The sequence below is a fragment of the Narcine bancroftii genome, chromosome 4, assembly GCF_036971445.1.
Source record: "Narcine bancroftii isolate sNarBan1 chromosome 4, sNarBan1.hap1, whole genome shotgun sequence".
In the NCBI taxonomy this organism is placed as follows: domain Eukaryota; kingdom Metazoa; phylum Chordata; class Chondrichthyes; order Torpediniformes; family Narcinidae; genus Narcine; species Narcine bancroftii.
The window spans coordinates 4,607,692-4,619,034 of record NC_091472.1 but is presented as its reverse complement, the minus strand read 5'-3'; the positions used below and the strand labels follow the sequence as shown (position 1 = coordinate 4,619,034).

The window sequence follows — 11,343 nt, the reverse complement described above, 5'->3', positions numbered from 1 at the left end:
CAAATGATTCTCTGTCTAGTGTCCAAAGGTCACCATTTGATCGATATTTTTACCTACTTTTCTGCAAGGGAATCTTGATTAGAGAGAGGGGAGGGGGTCGATTAGATTCAGTTTTAGGGGTTATTTTGCTGCTTCTATTTTATCTCTTTTATTTTTTTTTAATTCTTTTTTTAAATTAACTTGTTAATATGGGTTTAATAGATTATATCATTAAATTAGACTGAATTTATCCTTTGTTTAGACCAAGGGATTGTCTAATGGTTTCAATCCAGAATTATTTTTAAGAAATATTGTAAAATAAACAATATAGATAGGTTTTTCGATTGATATTTATAATAATTTGTGACGTGTATATGACATGGACCTGTTAGTGTATAGGATTTATATGTTAAACTCAACAGATATATTTTAAGAAGAAAGGAGTCTGTTGGTGGAGGGGCAGCATCTGTTCTCGAACCTGGTTCCCACGTTGTGGGAATAATACCGTTTCACCTCTTAGCCCCACCCCAGGTTCTTCCCCCTTCCCCCTTGGTATACTTCAGACTTTCCTTCCTCGTGGTCACAAGAAAGTGTAGCAGCCTGAAATGTGGATTGACCAATTCTCCTATCTTGCCGAGCCCCTCCATCGGCTTATTGCTCCCTCACAAGCATCAGTGGAAGGCTCACGGCCATTTATGGTTGCCAGCTGATGCAATTGAGCACCCTGTGGTTTGTTTATGGAACAGTGAGTGGAAAAATCCACTTCACCACAGAATCTTGCCTCTCTGTTTAGCCTCTCTCAATTTCTATTCAAGGAAGAGATGGTGAGGAAACGGTTCCATTCACTGATATTAGTGCTATGTACTGATAAGGGGCTAGTTACTAATTTTAAGCACAAAAGCAGGAAACCTGACACACAACTGTTTCCACTTCATGACGCGAGGCATCTCCGTTTCCAGCAGGACCACCCTTCGAGCGAGAGAGGGAGGTGACCTCCTCACTGTGACTCGCTTCCAGACCTCGCACTGAGCTCTCGTGCTGTTCGAGCTGATCATGGATTACAAGAACACCACCACGTACTCACCAACCTACCAGCTGCAAGAGAACATCATGGGTAAGCTGGACTCATGGCCTCTTTTTGAACGGGATTTGAGGAGCTTTGTTTCCTGTGGTTTGGATTCACGAATTTCAGAGTTCCTTTTTCTAATTTGGCTTTTCATTCTCTGGCACTTTTGTTACCTGCTTAGTTTTCACCTGATTTTATATTCTTCCATTCATTCTCCTGCACTCTCAGTCTCTCGTACACTCTGGTCCAACCATATCCCTTCAATCGTACCCCTTACTCCCTCTCCGTCCATCCACCGCACTCCTCCTCATGCTTGTCATTGAATCCTCTGACACGGATTTGATGGAGGGTTCTGGCCGGAAATGTCGACCTGTAGCCTAAGCTCCACATGCTGGCTGCTTCTCAGAATCCCTGATGAGAGGTGGTGGCCGACAATCTATTGCCTTCCATGGATGCTGCCTGAGCTGTGGAGGTCCTGCCGCAGATAGTTTTTGCTCCAGGTTCCGGCTTCTCTTGTGTCTCTATGGACTGTTTCTGATTTGTTCCTCTCATTTTTAATGTTGAACTTTGTTTCTTTCCCAGCTCTGAATAGTTAATTTCCCATATTTTTTATCCTCTCTCTCCTTCTTCCTTCTCTTTCTATCTCCCCCTCTCTTCCTCCCTCTCCCTCCTTGCTTTCTTCCTTTCTCACTTTCTATCCTCTCTCTTTCCCCTTCCCTCTTTCTAAATCTTTCTTTCTCTTCTCTCACTCACTCTCCTCCCTCTTCCTTTCTCCCCCTCTCACTTTCTCCTCTCTCCCCTTCTCTCTCTCAGACACCCTGCTCTTTATGGAAACTTTTGATTTCTCAATTCAGAGAGCAATAATGGGGGTGCAAAATGAGGATCAACTTTGCTGAGTAGCCTAGTATTTTTCTGTGCTCCCTGGGTACTCCCCCTAAATTCTTAGAGTTCTAGTGGTTCTCAACCTTTTTCTCTCCACTCACACACCACTTTAAGTCATCCCTATGCCTTCAGTGCTCTGTGATTAGATGGCAGAGGCCGACAGCATCGAATCCACGCTGCTGAAGATCCAACTGCGCTGGGTAGGTCACGTCTCCAGAATGGAGGACCATCGCCTTCCCAAGATCATGTTATATGGCGAGCTCTCCACTGGCCACCGAGACAGAGGTGCACCAAAGAAGAGGTACAAGGACTGCCTAAAGAAAGCTCTTGGTGCCTGCCACATTGACCATCGCCAGTGGGCTGATCTCGCCTCAAACCGTGCATCTTGGCGCCTCACAGTTCGGCGGGCAGCAACCTCCTTTGAAGAAGACCGCAGAGCCCACCTCACTGTCAAAAGACAAAGGAGGAAAAACCCAACACCCAACCCCAACCCACCAATTTTCCCTTGCAACCGCTGCAACCGTGTCTGCCTGTCCCGCATCGGACTTGTCAGCCACAAACGAGCCTGCAGCTGACGTGGACATTTACCCCCTCCATAGATCTTCGTCTGCGAAGCCAAGCCAAAGACAAAGAATAGTCAAGGTATCAAAAGTTACGGGAGTTGTGTTGAGTGGGAGAATGGATCAGCTCATAATGGCGGAGAAAACTCAATGGGCAGAATGGACATTCAGCCCATTGAATTTTCTCTGCTTTTTGGTATATTTTTCCTCCCGACCCCATTCTCCTGCCTTTTGCCCATAACCTTTGGCACATTTACTGATCAAATAAACTACCTATTCTGAGGCTGTGCCCTCTGGTCTTCCCCTCGCCCATTCTGTCCAGCCCGTTCACAAATGACTGGATGCAGTAAGAGGGGTTCTTCTGCACACAGAATAGCACAACCAAATGGCCATGTAAAGAACAGATTCAGATTTCAGAGTACATACACCAGAATTAAAAATACATCAGAATCAGAATTTATTCTCATGAACAAGTCATGAAATTTGGTGTTTTATGGCAGCGTCACAGGGCAAACATTCATATTATAACCATCTTACGCATGACTATCAAAAAATAAAACAGGGAGGCAGTGTGTTTGGTTCACTGATCATTCAGGAATCTGATGGCAGCGGGGAAGACGCTGTCCTTGTGCCACTGAGTGCTCATCTTTTCCCCTATGATAGCAGAGTGAAGAGGGCATGGCCTGGGTGCTGGGGGCCTTTGAGGATAGAGGCTGCTTTTTTAAGATACCTCCTCGATGGAGAGAAGTCTGATGACTGTAATGTTGCAGGTTGAGTTAACAACCCTCCGCAGTTATTCTTGTCCTGAGAGCTGACGTCTCCGTACCAGGCAGTGATGCAACCAGCCAGAATGCTCTCCACGGTCCACCTATCAAAATTTATGAAAGTCTTCAAATCTCCTCGGGCACCTCACAAAGTCTAGCCGCTGGTGAGCCTTCTTTGTGATTGCATCGACGTGGAGACTTCAGGTCAGATCCTCGGAGATGATGACACCCAGGAGTTTAACGTTCTTGACCCTCTCCACAATTGAGCCCGCGATGAGGACTGGGTCATGTTCTGCTGACCTTCCTCCTGATGTCCATCATCATATCCTTGGTTTTGCCAGGCAGAATGACCACTTATTGGTAGTGCAACAAAAAAACTGTATACATGTAAACAACTGGTTGTGCAATACAGAGAGAGACAATCAATAAAGTGGAAAAGTAAACATCCTTAAATTGATAGAGATTGTTGTTGAGGAGTCTGATGGCGGAGGGGTAGCAGCTGCTCCTGATCCTGATGGTGCGAGTCTTGTGGCACCTACACCTCTTTCCTGATGGCAATGAGAACAGAGCGTGTGCCCTCTGGTCTTCCCCTTTGACGATTGCTGCTGCTCTCCGACGGCAGCGTTCCCTGTAGATGATCTTGATGGTGGGGAAGGTTTTGGCTGTGATGTCCTGGGCTGTGTCCCACCGCCTTTTGCAGGGCTTTACGGTCGGGGGTATTGGTGTTCCCCATACCAGACCACGATGCAGACAGGGAGCACACTTTCCACCACACCTCTGTGAACATTTGCCAGGGTTTCCTATTTACAGAGTACAGAACTTCAGTGAAAAGGAAGATTGGTTAGAAGCAAGCAAGGACAGGACTGTTGGGAGTTTCATTCAGGATGGCAGTGGGGAAGAAACATTCTTAAGCCTGTCGGCGTGCACTTTACATATTTTTTTAAATATTTCATTTCGAATTTTTCAAGTCATACATGCATTCAAATTCAAAATTCATTGTACAGTATTTCTTTCTTTGGCTTGGCTTCGCAGACGAAGATTTATGGAGGGGTAATGTCCACGTCAGCTGCAGGCTCGTTTGTGGCTGACAAGTCCGATGCGGGACAGGCAGGCACGGTTGCAGCGGTTGCAAGGGAAAATTGGTTGGTTGGGGTTGGGTGTTGGGTTTTTCCTCCTTTGTCTTTTGTCAGTGAGGTGGGCTCTGCGGTCTTCTTCAAAGGAGGTTGCTGCCCGCCGAACTGTGAGGCGCCAAGATGCACGGTTTGAGGCGAGATCATCCCACTGGCGATGGTCAATGTGGCAGGCACCAAGAGCTTTCTTTAGGCAGTCCTTGTACCTCTTCTACACCCGACTTTTACTGAACAACCAAAGGAACTCCTTGCACTAACCATGTGAGACTCTCATACTAACATAACAATATCTATTTATTTGTACACATGACTACTTGTCCAACATATGTATTGTTTGTCAATGTCTGGATGTCTGTCTGCATGTTTTGCACCAAGGGCTGGAGAACACTCTTTCATTGGGTTGTTCTTGTACGATCAGATGACTATAAACTTGACTTGTGTGGTGAATGTCTGCCAAGCTGCCTGTCTCCCCTCTGGCGAGCCTTGCTGTACTAACATTGGCCGTGCATACTCTCTACTGTTAAGGACACTCCCCTTGGATATAACTGTAGATGCACCTATTGTCTTTCATTATTGTACCATGAGTTTCTGCTCATAAAAGCCATGATTATTGTTTGACCCCATCGTCTTTGTCGACTTCATCAACTGGCCCTTCAATAACAAAATCAGAACTGTGCTCCACGATTTGGAACGCAGGGGGGTGGGTTTTAAAAAGCTGCACCCGACTTTTACTGAACTTCAACATGACCTGATCATTTTCTCATTCTTCATTTCACACTGCAACACAGCAGCACTTACATCCGGATTTTTAAAAAGTATTTTTTCATCTTCATTTTCCAGTGGTTTTGCTTCTCTCTCCTTGACTTTTCTCGCTGCAGCTCTCAATATACTTTCCCGATCCTTGAATTTCATGCATCTAATTAATATAGATTGTAGCCGGCTGTTACAAAGAAACACACACAGTCGCAGCGTGGGAGGTGAAGCTCTGAGATTTATTCAGGCTGGAAAGGCTCCTTTGATACAGTTGGAGTTCCCGCCGTTTGTTTGATTGGCTGACGTCAGCCGCATGACTAACAATGGCGGGCGGTAACATAGAAACATCGAAACATAGAAGATAGGAGCAGGAGTAGGTCATTCGACCCTTCGAGCCTGCTCCGCCATTCAACGAGATCATGGCTGATCTTAAAGTTCAGTACCCCGTCCCCGCCTTCTCTCTGTAACCTTTAATACCCTTATACTGAAGAAATAGATCTAATTCCCTCTTAAATAGATTTAATGAACCTGCCTCTACTGCCCTCTGTGGCAATGAATTCCACAGATTCACCACCCTCTGGGTCAAGAAATTCCTCCTCATCTCGGTCATAAATGGTTTGCCTATTATCCTCAAACCATGGCCCCAGGTTCTGGATTTTCCCATCCTTGGAAACATCCCATCTGCATCCATTCTGTCCAGTCCTGCCAGAATTTTATAGGTCTCTATGAGATCCCCTCTCAATCTTCTAAACTCCAGCAAGTACAATCCCAATTTGCGCAATCTTTCCTCCTAAGTCATTCCTGCCATTCCAGGTATCAGCCTGGTGAATCGCCTCTGCACTCCCTCCATTGCAAGAACATCCTTCCTTAGATAAGGCGACCAAAACTGCACACAATACTCCAGGTGGGGTCTCATCAAGGCCCTGTACAGCTGCAGTAAGGTATCCTTGTTCCTAGACTCAAACCCTCTTGATATGAAGGCCAACATACCATTTGCCTTTTTAACCGCCTGCTGTACCTGCATGCTCGCCTTCAGAGACTGGTGTACAAGTACCCCTAGGTCTCTCTGCACTTCCCCATCTCTTAATCTATTGCCATTCAAATAGTAATCTGCCCTCCGGTTTGTATGACCAAAGTGGATAACCTCACATTGATCCACATTGTAGTGCATTTGCCATGGATCTGCCCAGTCCCTCAATTTATCCAAATCACACTGGAGCTTCCTGACCCCCTCTTCCGTGCACACAACCCCTCCTAGCTTAGTGTCATCTGCAAATTTGGAGATTTTACATCCAATCCCCTCATCCAGATCATTAATGTAAATTGTGAACAGCTGGGGTCCCAGTACAGATCCCTGTGGTACCCCACGGTCACCGCCTGCCACTCAGAAAACGAGCCATGTGAATGCCCTTCTTCCCCAGCCTGTTATTGATCTTTTAGCTGGGCAGCTTGGCCAGCGCCATTTTAGGGCTGCTGGTCAGGTACTGCTCCAGCTTTCAACCGCGCCGGTTCGCTGTGTTAAGGGACGTGTTACAGTGTGTTATGTTGCTGTTTACAACCATGCACACACCGCACGATGTGCCGGCTCGATCTCCACGGTGGCGGGCTGCCACAGAGTGTGTTTTTTATGATACATTCCTGGACATGAAAAGGGGGAATCTATAAGTCTTCTCAGTTTCTAAATCTGCTCCAACATTTTGCACTCCCAGGACTTTTGGGAGCCGTTCTTGAAAGAAACAAGTGGGATTTCCCCACCCCCCCCACTCCCCCTCTTTGAGTCCCACTATTTTAATATGGTTATGTCTGCTAAAATTTTCTAAAGAATCCATTTTTTCCCATATGTTTTGCTTTTCCTGTTGCCCATTCATGTAATTCATTTTCCACATTAATCATCCATCCATCTTTTCTTCCACTTCTGTCACCCTTTCATTTAAGGTCCCAACTTCTGCCTCTAACCTGTTCACGACTTTTAAAATTTAATCCACTTTTTTATTTCTGTTCTGATCTTTCAGTTGGAGTACTTTCATTATATCTTCATTTTCTTTAGCTTGTACGATAACTTTCTTAACTTCACTAATTGGTTTAACATTTACCACTCCATCCTCTTCCTTGTTCTCCGAGCCACCATTTTGAGAGAGAGCTCCTTCTGCTTCCTGTTTCTTTCCATGCTCCTTCTCCTTGAGCATGCACACAGCAGTCTCCTCTTTTCCTCTTCGAGAGTGTCTCTTGGCTCCAAAGCCCAAGGATTCTCCACCATTCCTCCCAAGTGTTGGGCTGTCTGCATGACGGGGTGGGGGGGTGGGGCAGTGGCATGGCAGGACATACCACTATCCCCGGCTTATAACCATATAACAGTTACAGCATGGAAACAGGCCATCATGGCCCTCCCAGTCTGTGCCGAAACACTTACACTCTCCTAGTCCCACTGACCTGCACTCTGCCCATAACCCTCTATACCCTTTCCATCCATATATCTATGCAAATTTTCTTAAAAGATAATATTGTACCTTCTTCCACCAGAAGCTTGTTCCACACAGACACTGCTCTCACGGTAAAGAAGCTTCCCCTTGTGTTATGCCTCAATTTTTGCCCCATAACTCTCAGCTCATGTCCTCTAGTTTGAATCTCCCCAACCTCAGTGGAAAAAGTCTATCCACATCTACTTTATCTATCTCCCTCAAAGTTTTTATCAAATCCTCCTCAGCCTTCTACCTGTAGGTTGGCCCTTTCTTGTTGAAAACCTTCATTTCTCGCTGGGAGCTCAAGGTCGTTGACAATTGTCGATTCTTCTTCGACATCTTTACCATAAAGGTAAATTCTTTCTTTTCTTCCCGTTTGTTACTGCAAATATTTTATTTTTCCTTTATTTTCTAATTACCCAGGAGCCTCAAGAGGCTACTTCCTTCCTCCTCTACATCGCCTGACTTCTCCCCCCCACCCCCCTTACTTTACACATTCTTGACCCTTCTCTGCTGTGTGAAGAGGTGGGTGTGTGTCTGCGGTGTTTGGGTCCTTCAATATGTTGCCAGCCTTTTGGAGGCAGCAGGAGATGCAGACGGGAGTCCACGAAGGGGAGGGAAGTTTGCACGATGTTCTGAACTCTGCCCATCACCTTCTGCAACTTCTTCTGATCTAGAGCAAATCAGCGCCCATCTGTAGTGCGAATAAAAGCTCTCAAGACTAGAGGGAGAACACAGGCTTTTATTGGTTTATAGTTGAGGGTGGGGTCTTTAGCAGGGTTCAGGGTTTAGGCGGGAAACCAGGGTTATATATGGGGACAGAGCCAGGAGGTGGAGCCAGCCCTCAGTATAACATACCACCAGTGAATCGGTAGTATGCATGTCCCACGCAAGACTGCTATGGATGGTGATCTATAGAAGTTGTTGAGGGACATGGGGGACATGTCAAACTTCCTTAATCTTCTGAAAAATTAGAGACATTGTAGAAGAAAAAGAAAAATTCTGACTGCTTTTAGAATAGTGAAAATTGGGAATTGTTCAAAGGGACTGGAAGCTCCGATGCACACATCGAAGTCTAGACTTCCAAAGTGAGAAGCATTAAGAATGATCAATTCTGATAATGGGCCTTTAACCTGAAACACTAATTGTATCTTTCCCACAGATAGAACATTTTCTATTTTCATTTTAAGGTATGTCGACATTTATATTTAGAGATGGAGAGGAATTTCTTCAGGTGGTGAATCTGTGGAATTTGTTGCCGCAGGCGGTTGAGGAGCCCAAGTCATTGGGTGTATTTAAGGCAGAGATTGATAGGTTCTTGATTAGACAGGGCATCAAAGGTTATGGGGAGAAAGCCCGGGCAGTGGGGCCGAGTGGAGAAATGGATCAGCTCGTGATTGAACGGCAGGGCAGTAAAGATATTTTACTATAATTGCACAGGTTCTTGATAGAACATCACCCAAAGTATCGCGTTCACTCCTATATATTCATCTTCTCTACAGTCCCCTTAATTTAAAAGGAATAATTGCAATAGATGCAGTAGTTTCCAGGGCTGTCATGTGAGGAACTAACAGGTTGATTGGAGAATTGTGAGCAGTTTTGGGCTCCTCATTTAAGAAAGGATGTGCCTATGTTGGAGAGGGTTCAGAGGAAGTTCACTGGGATGATTCTGGGAATGAAAGGGTTATCATATCAGGAGCGTTTGACAGCTCTTGGCCTGTACTTGTTGGAATTTAGGAGATGGAGGAGGGATTTCATGGAAGTATTTTGAATTTTGAAAGGCAGGGTAGATGTAGAAAGGTTGTTTCCCATGGGTGGGAGGGTCTAGGACAAGAGGGCACAACTTCAGGATGGAACGGTGTCTTCTCAGAACAGAGATGTGGAAGAATTTCTTTAACCAGAAGGCAGTGAATCTGTGGAATTTGTTGCCACAGGCAGTTGTGGAGGTCGGGTCATTGAGTGTATTTAAGGCAGAGATCGATAGGTTCTTGTTTAGCCAGGGCATTAAAGGTGTAGGCTGGGAAGTGGGGCTGAGTGGAGAAATGGATCAGCTCATGATGAAATGGTGGGGAAGACTTGATGGGCTGAATGGCCTATTTCTGCTCTGATGGTTTAGGTCTTATAATATTCTGTGATGTTTAGAGCAATGGTTCTCAACCTTTTTCTTCCCACTCACATCCCACTTTAAGTAATCCCTATGCCATCGGTGCTCTGTGATCAGTAAGAGATTACTTAAGGTGGGTTGTGAGTAGGAAGGGAAGGTTGAGAATCACTGCTCTAGACCCAATTGTTACTGAAATATTTTGCTGGAGAAAAATTGTCATTGACCCATTTCCTTTGGAGTTGTGAAACCGTGCACAGAACGAGTCAATCAAGTAGAATTAAAATGATGACTTTCAAACTTTTTCTTTCCACCTACATCCCAATTGGCGAGGGAACGTGAAAATCTGCAGACGCTGTGTAAAAACACAGAAATGCTGGAGGATCTCAGCTTATCTCATAACTTCCATAGGAGGTAACGATATATTACTGACATATTGAGCGTGAGCCACATTCTTCAAGGTATGAACTCCCACTCCCACACCTACCCTTATTCATTCAAAAATCTGATGTCAGAGAGGAAAAGCTGTTTTGATACCATTGGATGTTAGTCTTCAGACTCCTGTACCTCTGTCCTGAAGAGGGCATGGGGTCCTTGATGATAGAGGCTGCTTTTCTTGAGTCTCCGCCCCATGTAGGTGTCCTTAATGGAATGATGGCTGATGCCTGTGATGGTGCTGGCGGAGTTTACAACCTTCTATAACCTTCTCCAGTCCTGTACATTGGCGCCTCCATACCAGACAGTGATGCAACCAGTCAGAATGCTTGACACGGTCCACCTGCAGATGGCGTGCCAAATCTCAAACTCCTCCCAAAGTAGAGCCGCTGATGAGCCTCCTTCGTGACTTCATTGACATGCCGGCCTAGGATAGGTCTCCAGGGATGTTGACACGCAAGAATTTGAAGTTCTTAACCCTTTCCACTGGTGACCCTCGATAAGGACTGCTTGTGTTGTCCTAATTTTCCCCCCTCCTAAAATTCATAATCAGCAGTCCAAGGAGACGTGCTGAGCCCACTGCTCTACTCATGATGCACCCATGACTGTGTGGCCAGGCACAATGTAAATGCCCTCTGCAAGTTTGCCCATGACACCACAGTTGTTGGCAGAATCACAAATGGCAATGAGGAAGCGTCCAGGAGGGAGATAGACCAGTTCTCTGAGCCATGTCACGCCAACAACCTTGGGCTCAATGTCAGAAAAATCAAGGAGATGATTGTGGACTTCAGGAGGGAGTCAGGGGAACACGACCCAGTCCTCATCGAGGGCTCAATAGTGGAGAGGGTCATCTTCCTGGGTGTTAACATTTCTGAGGATCGGTCCTTGAGCCTCCATGTGGATGCCATCACAGCAACTGACCAGCGGCTATACTTTGTGAGGTGTCTGAGGAGATTCGGTACATCACCGAAGACTCTTATCAACTTCTGCAGGTGGATCGTGGAGAACATTCTGGTGGGTTGCATCACTGCCTGGTATGGAGGAGCCAATTCTCAGGACAAGAATACACTCCAGAGGGCTGTTAACTCGGCCTGAGCCGTGACAGGCACCAGACTCCATTCCGTCGAGGACGTCTACATGAGGTGGTTTCTAGGATTGTGTTTGGTCGAGTTCAGAAGAATGAGAGGAGATCTTATAGAAACATATAAGATTAT

General features: G+C 45.8%; 1 protein-coding gene across 1 annotated transcript in view; it reads left to right on the top strand.

Annotated features, from left to right (window-relative positions):
• Nucleotides 1-980: 980 nt before the first annotated feature.
• Nucleotides 981-11,343, top strand: part of LOC138759771 (myc target protein 1 homolog) — a 51,042-nt gene continuing 40,679 nt past the window's right edge. Inside the window, exon 1 of the mRNA XM_069930364.1 lies at nucleotides 981-1,093. Within this exon, the coding sequence (XP_069786465.1) occupies nucleotides 1,033-1,093 (61 nt within the window). The 5' untranslated portion in view covers nucleotides 981-1,032. The remainder of the gene's footprint in view (nucleotides 1,094-11,343) is intronic.